This window comes from Crinia signifera, chromosome 2 (assembly GCF_055691185.1).
Source record: "Crinia signifera chromosome 2, ASM5569118v1, whole genome shotgun sequence".
Classification (NCBI taxonomy): domain Eukaryota; kingdom Metazoa; phylum Chordata; class Amphibia; order Anura; family Myobatrachidae; genus Crinia; species Crinia signifera.
Window position 1 is genome coordinate 1,991,303 of NC_139218.1, and position 23,562 is coordinate 2,014,864.

Here is a 23,562-nt window from a genome sequence, read left to right on the forward strand (position 1 = left end):
TTAATAGTGAGACACCCCCCCACACACACACCTACACACACCTACTGCCCATCCATCTAATGGTGAGATCCCCCCCCCCCCCCACCTACACACACCTGCTGCCCATCCATCTAATGGTGAAATCCCCCCCCCCCCCCCCCCCACCTACACACACCTAGTGCCCGACCATCTAATGGGGAAATCCCCCCCCACCTACACACACCTAGTGCCCACCCATCTAATAGTGAGATCCCCCCCTCCCACCTACACACAACCCTACAGCCCGACCATTTAATGGTGAAATCCTCCCCCCCCCACCTACACACACCTACTGCCCACCTAATGGGGAGACGACCCCCCCCACACACACACACACACACACACCTACACACACCTTCTGCCCATCCATCTAATGGGGAGATCCCCCCCCCCCCACCTAAACACACCTACTGCCCATCCGTCTAATGGGGAGATCCCCCACCTAAACACACCTACTGCCCATTTAATGGGGAGATCCCCCCCACCCACCCACCCCACCCTACCTATCATACCTACTGCCAGTCCATCTAATGGTGAGATCCCCCCACGTACACACACCTACTGCCCACACATACACACACAGCCTCCTCACTGATCATCTTACTCTTGCTGTTTCCACCCACAGGTGCAGAATCTGCGGGAGATCCAGCACAGGACAGTGAGGATATTGGACCTGTACTGCAGGTATGTGGCCAGTGGGATGATCCTGCCTATTACAGATGTATACAATGTATGTTAGTGATATTGGCTTGTGTGTGACATCACTCATTACCTGTCTCCTGTAGTGTTTACCCACCTGGTAAATGTTACCTGAGCTCCTTGCTGCCACCTATGGGTGTAACGGAGTACAGCGGCCTCTATAATGTGCTCCCATCCTGTACCCCCCTTCCCCCCTGTTCTGTCGTACGTAGGTGTAATAGAGTACAGCGGCCTCTGCCTGTAATGTGCTCCCGTCATGTTGTACGTAGGTGTAATAGAGTACAGCGGCCTCTGCCTATAGTGTGCTCCCGTCATGTCGTACGTAGGTGTAATAGAGTACAGCGACCTCTGCCTATAGTGAGCTCCCGTCATGTCGTACGTAGGTGTAATAGAGTACAGCAGCCTCTGCCTATAACAGGGCTTGACAAATTAAAAAAAAAAATTAGGAGCCAGGATAAAAGTGTAGGAGCCAAAAATACAAAAAATAGGGACAGTGCGCGCCAAAAAGTAAAAAACATAATGCCTATTACACGTCACACCCATTACATATTACACCACTTGCAACAATGCCCATTACACATTGGGCGGTATTCAATGAGAATACCTGCGAGGTGCAGCGAATCCTTTTTAGGATTCGCTGCACATTCGCCACGTTCCGGAGCCTCGCCGTCTCCGGTATTCAACGAGTCAGGGGCTCGCTGCCCCTGACCGGCGAATATGAGCTCCTGCGGCGAACGCCGCAGGGAGCCTGAGGACCGTGGCAGGCAGGGAGATGGAAGTCTCTCTGCCTGCCCCAGAACGTTTGTGGGGGGGAGGTGGGCTCCCCGGGTGCCAGGCAGCACAGGCTGCCCCCCGGGGGTGCCAGCAGGGGACCGTATATTCACTATACCCGATCGTAACGATCAGGTGCAGTGAATATATGAATATGTAATGAGCGGCTCGGCTCCGGTGCCCCTTGCTGGCTGCTGTGTAAAAAAATATTTTTTTTTAAATTAAATATATATTCATGTGCTTACAGCACATGAATAAAAATAGCATGCCCCTCCTCAGAATAAAATTCCTGATTTTTTGACACCAAATGTTAAAAACAAAACACTTTATTTTAAAAGTTCACATTCCACTTCTCCATAAAAAGATAGCGATTGCTACTCGGTGAATCATGGCGAAAAAAACCTTCAAATGTATTCGCCATGTGGTCATTGAATAGGGTGATTCACCGTTTTAGTCAGAAATTCGCCAAACAGCACAAATTCGCCATAAAAACATGGCGAATCAGGCTAATTGAATACCGCCCATTATGTTTATGCCACAGGCTGTAAAACCTATTGCATACTATACCACACACTATAATGCCCATTACACATACCACACGCCGTAATGCCTATTACACGGCAAACCAAACACCATAATGCCCATTACATATTATGCCACAAAACTCTAATGCCCATTACATTTAATACCACGCTGTAATGCCCATTACACATTATGCCACATCAGTGCCGCTTACCTATATGCTCATTGCTATGGGTTTCTTGCTTGATGCCAGGCAGGAACAGATCGAGAATAAAAATGAGGGGGGGCACCATAGTGGATGATGGAGGCAGTGATGGACAGGGAGAGGCAGGGGTGGCCAAAAGTGGGTAAAAAAAATAAAGGGTGACCGAGAGAGATGATAAGCAGTGAGTGACAGGGAGACCGATGGAAAATGGGTGAAAGTGAGTGGCAGTGTGAGAGAGGCACAGACATCTCTGTTGAAGCAGTTCACGTTCTTCTTGCCGCTGTGGTCCTTGCCGCAGGAGGTGCCCGCGGTGCTGCTATAGGGGGACATGCAGACGGAGCTGGCGATGCTGGAGCTGTAGGGCTCCGGGGAGGTGCTGGCACATGCTGGTCTGGGCGCAGGTGGTGATCGGGCAGGGAGGATGAGATGTCGCGTGGGGGGGGGGGGCAGGGGATTGCTCTCCTCACACCGCCCCTGGCTTGCAGGGTCCCAGGGAGCCGCTGTGTCTCTGCTCCTAGAAGATGGTGGGTTCTAGGTACCAGGCGGCAGCATAGGGAGACGCGCAGCGGGCTCTAGGCTCATGGACAGGACACTCATGTACGTAGCGTGGCGCTGGCTGCGGGTGTCAGTGGCGGCGGGCGGCTCACCAGGTGGCGCAGGCTGCTGCTGTGTGCCGTCTGATTTGCCCGGTACATGTGCTCAGTGTAAGGATTGCTGCTGTCAGTCAGCTCTCTTCCTGCTCTAGTTTGAAATGGGGACGCCGCTGTCCTGCTCTGATACAGCGGCTGCCGTATGTGCACCACTGTGCCGGCTGCTGACACCGCACTGGCTGTTAATTCTAACCAGATAACCCACAGCGGGACCCGCTGCCGTCAATAATTCAAGCCCCCCACTCTGCCCGGGGGTTCTGCTTCCTGGCAAATCTGGTCGCCAGGAAGCAGAACCTGGTCGCCATGGCGACCTGGCCCCCGGGTTTTGTCGAGCCCTGGCCTATAATGTGCTCCCCTCATGTCCTATGTAGGTGTAATACAGTACGGCGACCTCTGCCTATAATGTGCTCCCGTCATGTTCCCCTCCGTCCTGTCGTACGTAGGTGTAATACAGTACTGCGGCCTCTGCCTATAATGTGCTCCCGTCATGTTCCCCTCCGTCCTGTCGTACGTAGGTGTAATAGAGCACGGCGACCTCTGCCTATAATGTGCTCCCGTCCTGTCGTACGTAGGTGTAATAGAGCACGGCGGCCTCTGCCTATAATGTGCTCCCGTCATGTTCCCCTCCGTCCTGTCGTACGTAGGTGTAATAGAGCACGGCGACCTCTGCCTATAATGTGCTCCCGTCCTGTCGTACGTAGGTGTAATAGAGCACGGCGGCCTCTGCCTGTAATGTGCTCCCGTCATGTTCCCCTCCGTCCTGTCGTACGTAGGTGTAATAGAGCACGGCGGCCTCTGCCTGTAATGTGCTCCCGTCCTGTCGTACGTAGGTGTAATAGAGCACGGCGGTCTCTGCCTATAATGTGCTCCCGTCATGTATCCCTCCGTCCTGTCGTACGTAGGTGTAATAGAGTACTGCGGCCTCTGCCTATAATGTGCTCCCGTCATGTATTCCTCCGTCCTGTCGTACGTAGGTGTAATAGAGTACGGCGGCCTCTGCCTATAATGTGCTCCCGTCATGTATTCCTCCGTCCTGTCGTACGTAGGTGTAATACAGCACGGCGGCCTCTGCCTATAATGTGCTCCCGTCATGTATCCCTCCGTCCTGTCGTACGTAGGTGTAATAGAGTACTGCGGCCTCTGCCTATAATGTGCTCCCGTCATGTATTCCTCCGTCCTGTCGTACGTAGGTGTAATACAGTACTGCGGCCTCTGCCTATAATGTGCTTCCGTCATGTATCCCTCCGTCCTGTCGTACGTAGGTGTAATAGAGCACGGCGGCCTCTGCCTATAATGTGCTCCCGTCATGTATTCCTCCGTCCTGTCGTACGTAGGTGTAATACAGTGCGGCCTCTGCCTGTAATGTGCTCCTGTCATGTTCCCCTCCGTCCTGTCGTACGTAGGTGTAATAGAGCACGGCGGCCTCTGCCTATAATGTGCTCCCGTCATGTTCCCCTCCGTCCTGTCGTACGTAGGTGTAATACAGTACTGCGGCCTTTGCCTATAATGTGCTCCCGTCATGTTCCCCTCCGTCCTATCGTACGTAGGTGTAATAGAGCACGGCGGCCTCTGCCTATAATGTGCTCCCGTCATGTAACCCTCCGTCCTGTCGTACGTAGGTGTAATAGAGTACTGCGGCCTCTGCCTATAATGTGCTCCCGTCATGTAACCCTCCGTCCTGTCGTACGTAGGTGTAATACAGTACGGCGGCCTCTGCCTGTAATGTGCTCCCGTCATGTTCCCCTCCGTCCTGTTGTACGTAGGTGTAATACAGTACTGCGGCCTCTGCCTGTAATGTGCTCCCGTCATGTTACCCTCCGTCCTGTTATACGTAGGTTTAATACAGTACTGCGGCCCCTGCCTATAATGTGCTCCCGTCATGTTCCCCTCCGTCCTGTCGTACGTAGGTGTAATAGAGCACGGCGGCCTCTGCCTATAATGTGCTCCCGTCATGTATCCCTCCGTCCTGTCGTACGTAGGTGTAATAGAGTACTGCGGCCCCTGCCTATAATGTGCTCCCGTCATGTATCCCTCCGTCCTGTCGTACGTAGGTGTAATAGAGCACGGCGGCCTCTGCCTGTAAAGTGCTCCCGTCATGTAACCCCTCCGTCCTGTCGTACGTAGGTGTAATACAGTACGGCGGCCTCTGCCTGTAATGTGCTCCCGTCATGTATCCCTCCGTCCTGTTGTACGTAGGTGTAATACAGTACTGCGGCCTCTGCCTATAATGTGCTCCCGTCATGTATCCCTCCGTCCTGTCGTACGTAGGTGTAATAGAGCACGGCGGCCTCTGCCTATAATGTGCTCCCGTCATGTATCCCTCCGTCCTGTCGTACGTAGGTGTAATAGAGTACTGCGGCCTCTGCCTATAATATAATGACAGTGTTACATACTATGTCTCCCGCTCTCAGTTTGACTATCAGGCGCTATCGGATAGACTATTCACATTTGCAAGTAAGAAAAATGTCCCTGCACGAAACCGCAAGACTCTGTACTGGCTGGTGAAAAGGTAAGTGTAGTGCATGGGGGGCTGCGTATTGTGGTAGGATGGAGATGGGGAGCACCTCTGCCTGTGATTGGTGGGGGAGGGGGTAGCGGGGAGCACCTCTGATTGTCGGGGGAGATGGTTTTTCAGCACCTCTGCCTGTGATTGGTGGGGGAGGGGACGGGGAGCTCCTCTGCTTGTGATTGGTGGGGGAGGGGGTAGCGGGGAGCACCTGTGATTGGTGGGGGAGGGGCCTGTTATTTGTATTAATTTTATTTTTCACAATCTCGTTTTCTAGGTTTAAAGACCTGTCAGAAGGTTAGTGCTCCTCTCATCTACACCCCCCCCCCCCCTCCCTCCCCTGCACCCAGAGTAAGGACATCTTTTATTTGGTATTCGGGACATATGTGTGTGTGATAAACACCCCCCCCACCGCGCACACGCAGCTATGTACCGCACACACACCGTACTAGTGTAAGGCCCGGTGCCGGCGCCCTGCCGTCCTAGTGTGAGGGCCGGCGCCCTGCCGTCCTAGTGTGAGGGCCGGCGCCCTGCCGTCCTAGTGTGAGGGCCGGCGCCCTGCCGTCCTAGTGTGAGGGCCGGCGCCCTGCCGTCCTAGTGTGAGGGCCGGCGCCCTGCCGTCCTAGTGTGAGGGCCGGCGCCCTGCCGTCCTAGTGTGAGGGCCGGCGCCCATCCTCTCTGTGTTCCTCCTTAGGTATCTTTCCCCACGATGACCTCCCAGAAGAAGTCTCCACGGATGAAGATGACGAGGAATTTAGCAGCTGGAGGTTTCACAGAAGAATGAAGAAAGCTCAAGAGAAGCTGGCGATGAGTAAGTGATGTTACCGGGTACGTGAGGATAATAGGGTGTTTGGGGGCGCAAAGATATCCAAATCTGGCAGAGAACGGCCCAGCCCCGTCGGTCCCCTGCCTCCCTCGGCCCAGCCCCGTCGGTCCCCTGCCTCCCTCGGCCCAGCCCCGTCGGTCCCCTGCCTCCCTCGGCCCAGCCCCGTCGGTCCCCTGCCTCCCTCGGCCCAGCCCCGTCGGTCCCCTGCCTCCCTCGGCCCAGCCCCGTCGGTCCCCTGCCTCCCTCGGCCCAGCCCCGTCGGTCCCCTGCCTCCCTCGGCCCAGCCCCGTCGGTCCCCTGCCTCCCTCGGCCCAGCCCCGTCGGTCCCCTGCCTCCCTCGGCCCAGCCCCGTCGGTCCCCTGCCTCCCTCGGCCCAGCCCCGTCGGTCCCCTGCCTCCCTCGGCCCAGCCCCGTCGGTCCCCTGCCTCCCTCGGCCCAGCCCCGTCGGTCCCCTGCCTCCCTCGGCCCAGCCCCGTCGGTCCCCTGCCTCCCTCGGCCCAGCCCCGTCGGTCCCCTGCCTCCCTCGGCCCAGCCCCGTCGGTCCCCTGCCTCCCTCGGCCCAGCCCCGTCGGTCCCCTGCCTCCCTCGGCCCAGCCCCGTCGGTCCCCTGCCTCCCTCGGCCCAGCCCCGTCGGTCCCCTGCCTCCCTCGGCCCAGCCCCGTCGGTCCCCTGCCTCCCTCGGCCCAGCCCCGTCGGTCCCCAGCCTCCCTCGGCCCAGCCCCGTCGGTCCCCTGCCTCCCTCGGCCCAGCCCCGTCGGTCCCCTGCCTCCCTCGGCCCAGCCCCGTCGGTCCCCTGCCTCCCTCGGCCCAGCCCCGTCGGTCCCCTGCCTCCCTCGGCCCAGCCCCGTCGGTCCCCTGCCTCCCTCGGCCCAGCCCCGTCGGTCCCCTGCCTCCCTCGGCCCAGCCCCGTCTGTCCCCTGCCTCCCTCGGCCCAGCCCCGTCTGTCCCCTGCCTCCCTCGGCCCAGCCCCGTCGGTCCCCAGCCTCCCTCGGCCCAGCCCCGTCGGTCCCCTGCCTCCCTCGGCCCAGCCCCGTCGGTCCCCTGCCTCCCTCGGCCCAGCCCCGTCGGTCCCCTGCCTCCCTCGGCCCAGCCCCGTCGGTCCCCTGCCTCCCTCGGCCCAGCCCCGTCGGTCCCCTGCCTCCCTCGGCCCAGCCCCGTCGGTCCCCTGCCTCCCTCGGCCCAGCCCCGTCTGTCCCCTGCCTCCCTCGGCCCAGCCCCGTCTGTCCCCTGCCTCCCTCGGCCCAGCCCCGTCGGTCCCCTGCCTCCCTCGGCCCAGCCCCGTCGGTCCCCTGCCTCCCTCGGCCCAGCCCCGTCGGTCCCCTGCCTCCCTCGGCCCAGCCCCGTCGGTCCCCTGCCTCCCTCGGCCCAGCCCCGTCGGTCCCCTGCCTCCCTCGGCCCAGCCCCGTCTGTCCCCTGCCTCCCTCGGCCCAGCCCCGTCTGTCCCCTGCCTCCCTCGGCCCAGCCCCGTCGGTCCCCTGCCTCCCTCGGCCCAGCCCCGTCGGTCCCCTGCCTCCCTCGGCCCAGCCCCGTCTGTCCCACTGCCTCAGCCCAGCCCCATCTCTGTCCCCCCAGCCCAATCTGTCAACTGGATCTAAGCCAACCCTCCCTCTGGCTGCTCAGCCCTAAGCCTCCCCTAGGGATCCTAAATTACATCCTCTAAGAATGTTGCCCGCTTTTCCTCAGATTCTGAGGGCGAGGTCTCTGAGCCGCTTAAGAAGGGGAAGCGCCTGCGAGCAGCTCTGGTGTCTGAAGAACCTCAGGCGCCATCGGGGAGCGCAGATGTCCCTCCAGCCAAGAAGAAATGTAAGAAGAAGCGTCTGGCCGCCATTCAGGTGGACAGCGCTCACCCCAAGCTGAACGGAGTTACTGAGACACCCACCACAGAAGGGGAACCCACATCACATACGGGGGATAAGGATAATCCACCTCTGAAGAGCCGGGTGAGAAGGCGCCGCTGCTGCCTGCTCAGACTGGGGCTCCGCGTCATGCCGCTACAGAGTGCGTTATTGAGGAGGCGGCGGATCACCCGCAGCAGGAGGAAGGTCAGTGGGTATCTCATAGCAACGCTAGGAATGTTCACAGCATTGCACAGCTCACGTACCGTCTCTGTCCTGCTTTCCTACAGTCCATTAGTAATAAAGCGGAGAGGATGGTTACTCCACCAGACGTACCCTCCATCGTCCAGGACTTTGTGACTTTCCAGAGAGCGGCGGCCCCTAAACCTGTATATGTCAAACCCGCAAAGGGTAGAGGAAGGCAGGTACGGTGATGTGGGATTGGTCTGGGTGAGGGAGCGTAACCCAACTGGGGTTAATGATGTTCCTGTCCTGGGGCCAAGTTCATGGTGGGTCCCCCATTGACGTGATCATCTTCTGTGTCTCCACAGGTGACCTGCAAGTCCAAGAAAGTCACCTTCAGTCTGACCAAGAACATGACGGCTGGTAGGAAACGGGGGGGGGGGGGGGGGGCAGAGAAATCTTGTTCATGGCTTTATTAGGGTAGTTAGGCCAGGGACCCCCCAACCCGCATGGTTAGTGGCAGCTGCCGCACTGATTAACCTGCTGCACCATATGTCAATATGTAACAGACAATAGCAGTCTTGTGCTGTATATGTATGTTCCACGCAGTGGGTCCTATGTATCAGCCAATCCGCTCCTGGCATTACTCAGCCTGTAACATGGAAGCTACTGAATCTCTCTCCATTTTATCACTATACACGCAGCACTGATCACCGGTATTTACTAATTACCCCCATAGCGTGGGACCCTGTCACATAGGAAGTCACCCGCTAATTACCCTCCTAGCGTGGGACCCCGTCACATAGGAAGTCACCCGCTAATTACCCTCCTAGCGTGGGACGCCGTCACATAGGAAGACACCCGGTAATTACCCTCCTAGCGTGGGACCCCGTCACATAGGAAGTCACCCGCTAATTACCCTCCTAGCGTGGGACCCCGTCACATAGGAAGTCACCCGCTAATTACCCTCCTAGCGTGGGACCCCGTCACATAGGAAGTCACCCGCTAATTACCCTCCTAGCGTGGGACCCTGTCACATAGGAAGTCACCCGCTAATTACCCTCCTAGCGTGGGACGCCGTCACATAGGAAGACACCCGGTAATTACCCTCCTAGCGTGGGACCCCGTCACATAGGAAGTCACCCGCTAATTACCCTCCTAGCGTGGGACCCCGTCACATAGGAAGTCACCCGCTAATTACCCTCCTAGCGTGGGACCCCGTCACATAGGAAGTCACCCGCTAATTACCCTCCTAGCCTGGGACCCCGTCACATAGGATGCCACCCGCTAATTACCCTCCTAGCGTAGGACCCTGTCACATAGGAAGCCACCCGGTAATTACCCTCCTAGCGTGGGACAGTGTCACATAGGAAGTCACCCGCTAATTACCCTCCTAGCGTAGGACCCCGTCACATAGGAAGTCACCCGCTAATTACCCTCCTAGCCTGGGACGCCGTCACATAGGAAGTCACCCGGTAATTACCCTCCTAGCGTAGGACCCTGTCACATAGGAAGTCACCCGCTAATTACCCTCCTAGCGTGGGACCCTGTCACATAGGAAGTCATCCGCTAATTACCCTCCTAGCGTGGGACCCCGTCACATAGGAAGTCACCCGGTAATTACCCTCCTAGCGTGGGACCCCGTCACATAGGAAGCCACCCGGTAATTACCCTCCTAGCGTGGGACAGTGTCACATAGGAAGTCACCCGCTAATTACCTTCCTAGCCTGGGACCCTGTCACATAGGAAGTCACCCGCTAATTACCCTCCTAGCGTAGGACCCAGTCACATAGGAAGTCACCCGCTAATTAACCTCCTAGCCTGGGACGCCGTCACATAGGAAGCCACCCGGTAATTACCCTCCTAGCGTGGGACAGTGTCACATAGGAAGTCACCCGCTAATTACCCTCCTAGCGTGGGACAGTGTCAGATAGGAAGTCACCCGGTAATTACCCTCCTAGCGTGGGACCCTGTCACATAGGAAGACACCCGCTAATTACCCTCCTAGCGTGGGACCCCGTCACATAGGAAGTCACCCGCTAATTACCCTCCTAGCGTGGGACCCTGTCACATAGGAAGACACCCGGTAATTACCCTCCTAGCGTGGGACCCTGTCACATAGGAAGTCACCCGGTAATTACCCTCCTAGCGTGGGACCCCGTCACATAGGAAGTCACCCGCTAATAACCCTCCTAGCGTGGGACAGTGTCACATAGGAAGTCACCCGCTAATTACCCTCCTAGCCTGAGACGCCGTCACATAGGAAGTCACCCGCTAATTACCCTCCTAGCGTGGGACCGTGTCACATACGAAGACACCCGGTAATTACCCTCCTAGCGTGGGACACCGTCACATAGGAAGACACCCGGTAATTACCCTCCTAGCGTGGGACAGTGTCACATTGGAAGTCACCCGGTAATTACCCTCCTAGCGTGGAACAGTGTCACATAGGAAGTCACCCGCTAATTACCCTCCTAGCGTGGGACAGTGTCACATAGGAAGTCACCCGCTAATTACCCTCCTAGCGTGGGACAGTGTCACATAGGAAGTCACCCGCTAATTACCCTCCTAGCGAGGGACCCTGTCGCATAGGAAGTCACCCGCTAATTACCCTCCTAGCGTGGGACCCTGTCGCATAGGAAGTCACCCGCTAATTACCCTCCTAGCCTGGGACCCCGTCACATAGGATGCCACCCGCTAATTACCCTCCTAGCGTAGGACCCTGTCACATAGGAAGCCACCCGGTAATTACCCTCCTAGCGTGGGACAGTGTCACATAGGAATTCACCCGCTAATTACCCTCCTAGCGTAGGACCCCGTCACATAGGAAGTCACCCGCTAATTACCCTCCTAGCCTGGGACGCCGTCACATAGGAAGCCACCCGGTAATTACCCTCCTAGCGTGGGACAGTGTCACATAGGAAGTCACCCGCTAATTACCCTCCTAGCGTGGGACAGTGTCAGATAGGAAGTCACCCACTAATTACCCTCCTAGCGTGAGACAGTGTCACATAGGAAGTCACCCGGTAATTACCCTCCTAGCGAGGGACCCTGTCGCATAGGAAGTCACCCGCTAATTACCCTCCTAGCCTGGGACCCCGTCACATAGGAAGCCACCAGGTAATTACCCTCCTAGCGTGGGACAGTGTCACATAGGAAGTCACCCGGTAATTACCCTCCTAGCGTGGGACACCGTCACATAGGAAGACACCCGCTAATTACCCTCCTAGCCTGGGACCACGTCACATAGGATGCCACCCGCTAATTACCCTCCTAGCGTGGGACAGTGTCACATAGGAAGTCACCCGCTAATTACCCTCCTAGCGTGGGACCCCGTCACATAGGAAGTCACCCGCTAATTACCCTCCTAGCCTGGGACCCCGTCACATAGGAAGTCACCCGCTAATTACCTTCCTAGCGTAGGACCCTGTCACATAGGAAGTCACCCGGTAATTACCTTCCTAGCGTAGGACCCTGTCACATAGGAAGTCACCCGCTAATTACCCTCCTAGCGTGGGACCACGTCACATAGGAAGACACCCGCTAATTACCCTCCTAGCCTGGGATGCCGTCACATAGGAAGTCACCCGGTAATTACCCTCCTAGCGTGGGACAGTGTCACATAGGAAGTCACCCGCTAATTACCCTCCTAGCGTGGGACCCCGTCACATAGGAAGTCACCCGGTAATTACCCTCCTAGCCTGGGACCGTGTCACATAGGAAGTCACCCGGTAATTACCCCATAGCGTGGGACCCCGTCACATAGGAAGTCACCCGCTAATTACCCTCCTAGCCTGGGACCTCGTCACATAGGAAGTCACCCGGTAATTACCCTCCTAGCGTGGGACAGTGTCAGATAGGAAGTCACCCGCTAATTACCCTCCTAGCGTGGGATGCCGTCACATAGGAAGTCACCCTCTAATTACCCTCCTAGCGTGGGATCCCGTCACATAGGAAGTCACCCTCTAATTACCCTCCTAGCCTGGGATGCCGTCACATAGGAAGTCACCCGGTAATTACCCTCCTAGCGTAGGACCCTGTCACATAGGAAGACACCCGGTAATTACCCTCCTAGCGTGGGACCCTGTCACATAGGAAGTCACCCGCTAATTACCCTCCTAGCCTGGGATCCCGTCACATAGGATGCCACCCGCTAATTACCCTCCTAGCGTGGGACACCGTCACATAGGAAGTCACCCGCTAATTACCCTCCTAGCCTGGGACGCCGTCACATAGGAAGTCACCCGGTAATTACCCTCCTAGCGTAGGACCCTGTCACATAGGAAGTCACCCGCTAATTACCCTCCTAGCGTGGGACAGTGTCAGATAGGAAGTCACCCGCTAATTACCCTCATAGCTTGGGACAGTGTCACATAGGAAGTCACCCGCTAATTACCCTCCTAGCGTGGGACCCCATCACATAGGAAGTCACCCAGTAATTACCGCTAATAACTTAGTTAATAGTTCCTCTGTTGAGGGTACTTATACATGTTATGGTGCGTAAAAATCACTGGGTGCGCGCCGGGTTCCCCTGGCAGTTTCTTTTTCATTAGCGACCATCTCTGGTCGCTGATGCAAACGGGACACTGAGCAATATATCGTTCAGCGCGAGCGATATATCGCCCCGTGTATACAGGGCTTTTACAGTTAAGGTTTCTCTGTTGAGTGACCACACACACACACACACACACACACACACACACACACACACACACTTGTTGGATGTGTTACTGTTTGGGTTTCTCTTCCTTCTATGTTGTCTCCTGCCTGACTTGGTACAAACTGAGAGTAGCAGGGCCTGGGAGGCGGGGTAGAGGAGGGGATTGTCCTGGGAGCAGCCAAGAAGTTTAACTTTTCTGGTGCTGGAATGGTCGCTCATGTACTCTCTACCCAGCGTTAGCCCTGTGGCCCCTAACGTCCTCGAAGAATAAAGAGATGTAACAGGTAAAGACACAAATCTCGTTATCAGTTTGAAGTACACCCCACCAACATGTTACACTCTGCACATGTTGCATCTGCCCCCTGCAGTGCAGTATGGTGTTGTCCATGGGTCTTCAAACTGTGGCCCTCCAGATGTTGTGAAACTATATGTCCCAGCATGCATTGCCACATTATTTCCTATAAGAGCATACCAAAACTGTCAGGGCATGCTGGGACATGTAGTTTCACAACATCTGGAGGGCCACAGTTGGAAAACCCATGGTGTTGTCCATTAAAGGAGTAGTTTGCTTTTGCAAACCAACCAGAATTAGGCCCCGTATGTGTGGGCGAGAAGGAGGTAACCTCATAGTACATACCATCCCGCTAGAATGCTAGTGATAGATATATATATATATATATATACACACCTTCGTAATGCAGCACCATGAAGGCATTCGTCCTTGTGCTGTGTACATGGGGAGACGCTGAGCTCAGTCCAGGACAGCCGGGGAATGGTGGCCACAGGATCACAGCATCCACAACGGGAGACTTTATATTATCACTGAAAACTCCCCTCTTCAGGCAAGCCTATCCTATTTATATACCGCACACATAACCCTCTGAGGCACTTATGTATTATATAGCTTCCCTTCTGGACTTGTAACTTGGTGGGACTGCTATGCTATTACTGGTGCCTGTCCTTGTTTTTCCCTCCTATATCCCTATAGATCAGGCATTCCCAACCACGGTCCTCAGGGCACACCAACAGTGCAGGTTTTGTAGATATCCAGACTTGAGCACAGGTGACTTAATTAGTATCTGAGGGATTCTGATTAAACCATCTGTGCTGAAGCCTGGATATCACTAAAACCTGCACTGTTGGTGTGCCCTGAGGACCGTGGTTGGGAATGCCTGCTATAGATTGTAAGCTTGCAGCAGGGCCCTCCTACCTCCAAGTCTGTATTGTAAAGCGCAACGGAATCTGCTGCGCTATATAAGACACTGTAAGGGAATCTGCTGCGCTATATAAGACACTGTAACGGAATCTGCTGCGCTATATAAGACGCTGTAACGGAATCTGCTGCGCTGTAACGGAATGTTCTGCGCTATATAAGACACTGTAACGGAATCTGCTGCGCTATATAAGACACTGTAACGGAATCTGCTGCGTTATATAAGACGCTGTAACGGAATCTGCTGCGCTATATAAGACGCTGTAACGGAATCTGCTGCGCTATATAAGACGCTGTAACGGAATGTTCTGCGCTATATAAGACACTGTAACGGAATCTGCTGCGTTATATAAGACGCTGTAACGGAATCTGCTGCGCTATATAAGACGCTGTAACGGAATGTTCTGCGCTATATAAGACACTGTAACGGAATCTGCTGCGTTATATAAGACGCTGTAACGGAATCTGCTGCGCTATATAAGACACTGTAACGGAATTTGCTGCGTTATATAAGACACTGTAATGGAATCTGCTGCGTTATATAAGACGCTGTAACGGAATCTGCTGCGCTATATAAGACACTGTAACGGAATCTGCTGCGCTATATAAGACACTGTAACGGAATCTGCTGCGCTATATAAGACACTGTAACAGAATCTGCTGCGCTATATAAGACACTAACGGAATCTGCTGCGCTATATAAGACCCTGTAACGGTATCTGCTGCGCTATATAAGACGCTGTAACGGAATCTGCTGCGCTATATAAGACACTGTAACGGAATCTGCTGCGCTATATAAGACACTGTAACGGAATCTGCTGCGCTATATAAGACGCTGTAACGGAATCTGTTGCGCTATATAAGACACTGTAACGGAACCTGCTGCGCTATATAAGACACTGTAACGGAATCTGCTGCGCTATATAAGACACTGTAACGGAATCTGCTGCGCTATATAAGACACTGTAACGGAATCTGCTCGCTATATAAGACGCTGTAACGGAATCTGCTGCGCTATATAAGACGCTGTAACGGAATCTGCTGCGCTATATAAGACACTGTAACGGAATCTGCTCGCTATATAAGACGCTGTAATGGAATCTGCTGCGCTATATAAGACACTGTAACGGAACCTGCTGCGCTATATAAGACACTGTAACGGAATCTGCTGCGTTATATAAGACACTGTAACGGAATCTGCTGCGTTATATAAGACACTGTAACGGAATCTGCTGCGCTATATAAGACACTGTAACGGAATCTGCTGCGCTATATAAGACGCTGTAACGGAATCTGCTGCGCTATATAAGACACTGTAACGGAACCTGCTGCGCTATATAAGACACTGTAACGGAATCTGCTGCGCTATATAAGACGCTGTAACGGAATCTGCTGCGCTATATAAGACACTGTAACGGAACCTGCTGCGCTATATAAGACACTGTAACGGAATCTGCTGCGCTATATAAGACACTGTAACGGAATCTGCTGCGCTATATAAGACGCTGTAACGGAATGTGCTGCGCTATATAAGACGCTGTAACGGAATGTGCTGCGCTATATAAGACACTGTAACGGAATCTGCTGCGCTATATAAGACGCTGTAACGGAATCTGCTGCGCTATATAAGACGCTGTAACAGAACCTGCTGCACTGATTGGTCCCTATATAAACATGGCCTTTATCCGTGTACTAGACTGACGTGGTGCTTACCTTCTCTTCCTCTCCTGCAGAGTTTAAGAGGACGGATCGCAGCCTCCTGGTCAGTCCGACAGGTTCTTCCCGAGTTCCCTTCAATCCCAACCAGCGACCCGAACACAGCGCTCTGAAGACTCCGACATGCAGCCCTGGGCCGCGGGCTCGTGCCGCAGATTTCTTCTAACCCACAGTCATCGGTGTCCGAGGATGGAGGCGAACTATAGACTCCTTTCTCACTGCAGCTTTGTGGCTTCTGTATCTTACTGCTTCCAATAAACCTTTGTCCTGACGGGACCACTGGCGGCTTGGGAGAAATGTTCAGTGACTACATCATGCTAGAAACTACAATTGTAACACAATAAGGCAGCCTGGTCCCCTCCCCGTCACATGTTCCATCCCTCGTCCGTTCACATCGATCTTTATTCTGTGCTCCGTAGGAAACAAAGGGCTGATGCTGGACGTAGGACCTGGCACCAAATGGGCAGCCCAGGTCCCTCCACCCTCTATGCCCTGCCCCCAGGCTCCTCCCCATATGACCCGCCTCCACCCCCAGACAGCCGCTTATTGCTTGGTGCCGTCAGGAACCATTGCACCTTTATAGACGAGGGCTGCTTTATTTTTTCATTTATTTTTCACTTTTCTTTGGGTGTGCGGCGCTGGCGTCCAGAGGATGCCTGCACTGCCACTCCAGCGCTCCCAGCCCCGATACAGCGCTGTGACCTCAGCCGAGAACCCGCTGGACACCGGGGGCCACAGCTGGATGCCGCTGGGGGGAGGGAAGTTAACCGCTCCCTGCATGTATGTAGCAAACCACGACTCGCAGCTTCTGGTGCAGGGGACCGCCGATGTGCGCTGTCTAGCGGGTGGCCGGATCGCTAAACCACCAGGGTACAGGCATCTGTTACACAGCGCCAGCAGTATGGGACACCCTGCAATGCTGTGGGCGGCCATTTTCCTTGCAGAATCTGTGGTCAGTAGGAGGAGGTCGGCTTTCTCAGTTAGCTCCTCCCAAGGGGCATGCTCCCTCACTGTTGCATCCCACCACATCCTCTCTCCTGTCCCCAGTATACCTCCTCTCCATCCGTGGTCAGTCTCTACCTCCTCGCTCCTGTCTCCAGTATACCTCCTCTCCAGCTATGGTCAGGTTATACCTCCTCGCACCTGTCCCCAGTATACCTCCTCTCCAACTAAGGCCAGGCTATACCTCCCCTCCATCCGTGGTCAGTCTCTACCTCCTCACTCCTGTCCCCGGTATACCTCTCCTCCAGCTATGGTCAGGTTATACCTCCTCGCTCCTGTCTCCGGTATACCTCCCCTCCAGCTATGGTCAGGTTATATATCCTCCCTCCTGTCCCCGGTATACCTCCCCTCCAGCTAAGGTCAGGCTCTACCTCCTCGCTCCTGTCCCCGGTATACCTCTCCTCCAGCTATGGTCAGGTTATACCTCCTCGCTCCTGTCTCCGGTATACCTCCCCTCCAGCTATGGTCAGGTTATACCTCCTCACTGCTGTCCCCGGTATACCTCTCCTCCAGCTAAGGTCAGGTTATACCTCCTCGCACCTGTCCCAGTATACCTCCTCTCCAACTAAGGTCAGACTATACCTCCCCTCCATCCGTGGTCAGTCTCTACCTCCTCGCTCCTGTCCCCAGTATACCTCCTTTCCAGCTATGGTCAGGTTATACCTCCTCGCACCTGTCCCCAGTATACCTCCTCTCCAACTAAGGTCAGGCTATACCTCCCCTCCATCCGTGGTCAGTCTCTACCTCCTCGCTCCTGTCCCCAGTATACCTCCTCTCCAGCTATGGTCAGGTTATACCTCCTCGCACCTGTCCCCAGTATACCTCCTCTCCAACTAAGGTCAGGCTATACCTCCCCTCCATCCGTGGTCAGTCTCTACCTCCTCACTCCTGTCCCCGGTATACCTCTCCTCCAGCTATGGTCAGGTTATACCTCGCTCCTGTCCCCGGTATACCTCTCCTCCAGCTATGGTCAGGTTATACCTCCTCGCTCCTGTCTCCGGTATACCTCCCCTCCAGCTATGGTCAGGTTATACCTCCTCACTGCTGTCCCCGGTATACCTCTCCTCCAGCTAAGGTCAGGCTCTACCTCCTCCCTCCTGTCCCCGGTATACCTCCCCTCCAGCTATGGTCAGGTTATACCTCCTCACTGCTGTCCCCGGTATACCTCTCCTCCAGCTAAGGTCAGGCTCTACCTCCTCCCTCCTGTCCCCGGTATACCTCCCCTCCAGCTATGGTCAGGTTATACCTCCTTGCTCCTGTCCCCGGTATACCTCTCCTCCAGCTATGGTCAAGTTATACCTCCTCGCTCCTGTCCCCGGTATACCTCTCCTCCAGCTATGGTCAGGTTATACCTCCTCGCTCCTGTCCCCGGTATACCTCTCCTCCAGCTATGGTCAGGTTATACCTCCTCACTCCTGTCCCCGGTATACCTCTCCTACAGCTATGGTCAGGTTATACCTCCTCGCTCCTGTCCCCGGTATACCTCCCCTCCAGTTAAGGTCAGGCTCTACCTCCTGTCCCCGGTATACCTCTCCTCCAGCTATGGTCAGGTTATACCTCCTCCCTCCTGTCCCCGGTATACCTCTCCTCCAGCTATGGTCAGGTTCTACCTCCTCGCTCCTGTCCCCGGTATACCTCTCCTCCAGCTATGGTCAGGTTATACCTCCTCGCTCATGTCCCCGGTATACCTCTCCTCCAGCTATGGTCAGGTTCTACCTCCTCGCTCCTGTCCCCGGTATACCTCTCCTCCAGCTATGGTCAGGTTATACCTCCTTGCTCCTGTCCCCGGTATACCTCTCCTCCAGCTATGGTCAGGTTATACCTCCTCGCTCCTGTCCCCGGTATACCTCCCCTCCAGCTAAGGTCAGGCTATACCTCCTCGCTCCTGTCCCCGGTATACCTCTCCTCCAGCTATGGTCAGGTTATACCTCCTTGCTCCTGTCCCCGGTATACCTCTCCTCCAGCTATGGTCAGGTTATACCTCCTCGCTCCTGTCCCCGGTATACCTCTCCTCCAGCTATGGTCAGGTTATACCTCCTCGCTCCTGTCCCCGGTATACCTCTCCAGCTATGGTCAGGTTATACCTCCTCGCTCCTGTCCCCGGTATACCTCTCCTACAGCTATGGTCAGGTTATACCTCCTCGCTCCTGTCCCCGGTATACCTCCCCTCCAGCTAAGGTCAGGTTATACCTCCTCGCTCCTGTCCCCGGTATATCTCTCCTCCAGCTAAGGTCAGGCTCTACCTCCTCCCTCCTGTCCCCGGTATACCTCCCCTCCAGCTATGGTCAGGTTATACCTCCTTGCTCCTGTCCCCGGTATACCTCTCCTCCAGCTATGGTCAGGTTATACCTCCTCGCTCCTGTCCCCGGTATACCTCTCCTCCAGCTATGGTCAGGTTATACCTCCTCGCTCCTGTCCCCGGTATACCTCTCCTCCAGCTATGGTCAGGTTATACCTCCTCACTCCTGTCCCCGGTATACCTCTCCTACAGCTATGGTCAGGTTATACCTCCTCGCTCCTGTCCCCGGTATACCTCCCCTCCAGCTAAGGTCAGGCTCTACCTCCTCCCTCCTGTCCCCGGTATACCTCTCCTCCAGCTATGGTCAGGTTATACCTCCTCGCTCCTGTCCCCGGTATACCTCTCCTCCAGCTATGGTCAGGTTCTACCTCCTCGCTCCTGTCCCCGGTATACCTCTCCTCCAGCTATGGTCAGGTTATACCTCCTCGCTCCTGTCCCCGGTATACCTCTCCTCCAGCTATGGTCAGGTTCTACCTCCTCGCTCCTGTCCCCGGTATACCTCTCCTCCAGCTATGGTCAGGTTCTACCTCCTCGCTCCTGTCCCCGGTATACCTCTCCTCCAGCTATGGTCAGGTTATGCCTCCTCCCTCCTGTCCCCGGTATACCTCTCCTCCAGCTATGGTCAGGTTATGCCTCCTCCCTCCTGTCCCCGGTATACCTCTCCTCCAGCTATGGTCAGGTTATACCTCCTCGCTCCTGTCCCCGGTATACCTCTCCTCCAGCTATGCTCAGGTTATACCTCCTCGCTCCTGTCCCCGGTATACCTCTCCTCCAGCTATGGTCAGGTTATACCTCCTCGCTCCTGTCCCCGGTATACCTCTCCTCCAGCTATGGTCAGGTTATACCTCCTCGCTCCTGTCCCCGGTATACCTCCCCTCCAGCTAAGGTCAGGTTATACCTCCTCGCTCCTGTCCCCGGTATACCTCTCCTCCAGCTATGGTCAGGTTATACCTCCTCGCTCCTGTCCCCGGTATACCTCTCCTCCAGCTATGGTCAGGCTCTACCTCCTCCCTCCTGTCCCCGGTATACCTCCCCTCCAGCTATGGTCAGGCTCTACCTCCTCCCTCCTGTCCCCGGTATACCTCCCCTCCAGCTAAGGTCAGGCTCTACCTCCTCCCTCCTGTCCCCGGTATACCTCCCCTCCAGCTAAGGTCAGGTTATACCTCCTCCCTCCTGTCCCCGGTATACCTCCCCTCCAGCTAAGGTCAGGCTCTACCTCCTCGCTCCTGTCCCCGGTATACCTCTCCTCCAGCTAAGGTCAGGTTATACCTCCTCGCTCCTGTCCCCGGTATACCTCTCCTCCAGCTAAGGTCAGGCTCTACCTCCTCGCTCCTGTCCCCGGTATACCTCTCCTCCAGCTAAGGTCAGGCTCTACCTCCTCGCTCCTGTCCCCGGTATACCTCTCCTCCAGCTAAGGTCAGGCTCTACCTCCTCGCTCCTGCTAGGCTAGTGCCCAGGTATCTCTGCATTGTGTGTGCTTATAGGGTTGGGTCCAGATTACCGTCACTCTGTGTTAACCCTTTGTTTGTCACTATGGTTTAGATTATCCTCTAGCTTGTATTACACACCTTGCGCTGCCCATAGTATCACACGGATTATTTCTTGTCTATTGATGGAATTATGTCTTCCAGAAGTAAGCCACCCAGGGAGGCGTGAGCTCCTGCGCTATGGGGTTATCCCATCAGGTGCGGGATGGACTGTGACCATGTTATATGGCGTGGGCCACCTCTTCTGCAGGTTATGGCGCAGCTCGGGCACCACCTGGCTACTTCAGATTCATTTTCGGATCTGGAGGAAACTGGTTCTGTTTTTCCTTCATCCACTAGGTGTCACTGGAGTTACAGTGGGGAATAGAAGGGAGACTACAGGGAGCATGGGCACTTTATACCCTTTTACATACCTTCCAACATGACCCATGCCAGGAGGAACAGTCTACTCTGCTGCTGGACTTCCCTCTTAATGTAGGATTGCCAGCACCTGTTTCTGAACAGATTAACTTATAAGAGAGGTGTCACCACAGGTGCTGGCAATCATACATTACCAGGGAAGCCCAGGAGCAGAGCATTGTGTCCTCCTGGAGAGGGGCATGCTGGGAGGTATGGATAATGTAGGATTGCCAGCACCTGTGGGGAGCTAGATAACTGATAAGAAAGGTGTCACCACAGGTGCTGGCAATCATACATTACCAGGGAAGTCCAGGAACAGAGCATTGTGTCCTCCTGGAGAGGGGCATGCTGGGAGGTATGGATAATGTATGATTGCCAGCACCTGTGGGGAGCTAGGTAACTGATAAGAAAGGTGTCACCACAGGTGCTGGCAATCATACATTACCAGGGAAGCCCAGGAACAGAGCATTGTGTCCTCCTGGAGAGGGGCATGCTGGGAGGTATGGATAATGTATGATTGCCATCACCTGTGGGGAGCTAGGTAACTGATAAGAAAGGTGTCACCACAGGTGCTGGCAATCATACATTACCAGGGAAGCCCAGGAACAGAGCATTGTGTCCTCCTGGAGAGAGGCATGCTGGGAGGTATGGATAATGTAGGATTACAAGCACCTGTGGGGAGCTAGGTAACTGATAAGAAAGGTGTCACCACAGGTGCTGGCAATCATACATTACATGGGAAGCCCAGGAACAGAGCATTGTGTCCTCCTGGAGAGGGACATGCTGGGAGGTATGGATAATGTATGATTGCCATCACCTGTGGGGAGCTAGGTAACTGATAAGAAAGGTGTCACCACAGGTGCTGGCAATCATACATTACCAGGGAAGCCCAGGAACAGAGCATTGTGTCCTCCTGGAGAGAGGCATGCTGGGAGGTATGGATAATGTAGGATTACCAGCACCTGTGGGGAGCTAGGTAACTGATAAGAAAGGTGTCACCACAGGTGCTGGCAATCATACATTACCAGGGAAGCCCAGGAACAGAGCATTGTGTCCTCCTGAAGAGGGGCATGCTGGGAGGTATGGATAATGTATAAATGCCAGCACCTGTGGGGAGCTAGGTAACTGATAAGAAAGGTGTCACCACAGGTGCTGGCAATCATACATTACCAGGGAAGCCCAGCAACAGAGTATTGTGTCCTCCTGGAGAGGGGCATGCTGGGAGGTATGCTTTTACACTAGCAACCTAAATCAATGCTGGGTTGTACCTGGGTTTAGGACACATTTCAACTGCAGTGCTACCTGGTAAATCGCCGGATCAGCCCTGTTTACACTTAACCTGGGTAAGGCCTGTTTTTTTCCTATAGATTACATAAGATAAGGCCTTTTGTAAGGGCTCTACCAAGGGGAAGGTCACAAAATAGGGCCACGATTACAAAAAACATTACCATATTCAAGAAGACACCACAATTGTTTTAGAAAGTTTTTTTATTTTATTTTTTTTTTATTCCCAAAAATTCAGTCTGAAAACTTTCAAAAGTGGCTTCACACAAAAGTTTTTTGGTAAACTGTTTGATGTATACCAGAGCCTGTGGTGTAAATAAACATGAACAAAGTGCAAGGCATAGGCACACCAAACTGTGTCCACAAGGCAGCTGAACAGACCAGGAGACAGAGCAGCGTCTGAGTTCAGCAGCCATTTGGGATTGAGGTCAAAGTTGGAAATTTATGGAAAGTGGCAGTCATGTACAAGGCATGGTTTGGCTTCTTAAATGGATGCCCCATCCCGGACTTTTCGGACAATATTACACAGGGTCCCAGGTGATCAAGATATACCAGCTACCTATCCTACCTGGTTTGTCCAGCAGCCCTGTAGGCACTGCTTGGGAACCGGTTGCATACACTCTAAAGTGCAAACATCTGTTATGAAAACATTAGTAAATCAATGCAATGAAAAATTGGACACCAAACAGAAAAAAAACAGGTATTTACATTTATAAGGCACCATAAAGTGTCCGCAATGCCGTACATAGCAAACAAAAAAACACATTACAAGGTAACGTACAGGGTGTGTTGAAAAATACAGCATAAATAGGGGTATAGCTGGTAGAACTAAAATCAGCATCAGTTCAGAAGTAGGTGTCAAAATTGTTGAGGAGACTGAAGATGAAGTAGAGGAAGAGAAGAACAGGACAGGAGCACAGGTGAGGTAATGAGGTAGGGTGAGTACGTGAGGAAGGAGGACCTTACTCATAAGAGTTATCAGACTAAAAATAGGTGGGTGGACGAACGAAAAACAATAGGATAAGTAGGAACGGAGGCAGGATAGGAGGATCAAAAGAGGTTAGGAGGAGGGATAGGCTAGTCGAAAAAAGTGGGTTTTGAGGGAGCGCTTGAAGGAGGTAAGGGAATCAGATAGCCTGATGGGTGGTGGGAGGTTGTTCCAGTGCAGGGGGGCAGCGTGAGAGAAGTCTTGGACACGGGAGTGGGAGGAGGTGAGAGGTCAGCGACGGAGCGGAGAGGACGGGAGGGAGTGTGGATAGAGATCAGTGAAGAGAGGTAAGGAGCGGT

General features: G+C 54.5%; 1 protein-coding gene across 1 annotated transcript in view; it reads left to right on the forward strand.

Annotated features, from left to right (window-relative positions):
• The window catches only part of LOC146060428 (ribosomal RNA processing protein 1 homolog B-like), a 52,316-nt gene extending 36,236 nt beyond the window's left edge, over window positions 1-16,080 (forward strand). Inside the window, exons 10-17 of the mRNA XM_083173619.1 lie at window positions 602-702; window positions 5,277-5,374; window positions 5,649-5,668; window positions 6,066-6,182; window positions 7,881-8,239; window positions 8,323-8,457; window positions 8,584-8,638; window positions 15,822-16,080. Of these exons, the coding sequence (XP_083029745.1) occupies window positions 602-702; window positions 5,277-5,374; window positions 5,649-5,668; window positions 6,066-6,182; window positions 7,881-8,239; window positions 8,323-8,457; window positions 8,584-8,638; window positions 15,822-15,970 (1,034 nt within the window). The 3' untranslated portion in view covers window positions 15,971-16,080. The remainder of the gene's footprint in view (window positions 1-601; window positions 703-5,276; window positions 5,375-5,648; window positions 5,669-6,065; window positions 6,183-7,880; window positions 8,240-8,322; window positions 8,458-8,583; window positions 8,639-15,821) is intronic.
• Window positions 16,081-23,562: the final 7,482 nt, after the last annotated feature.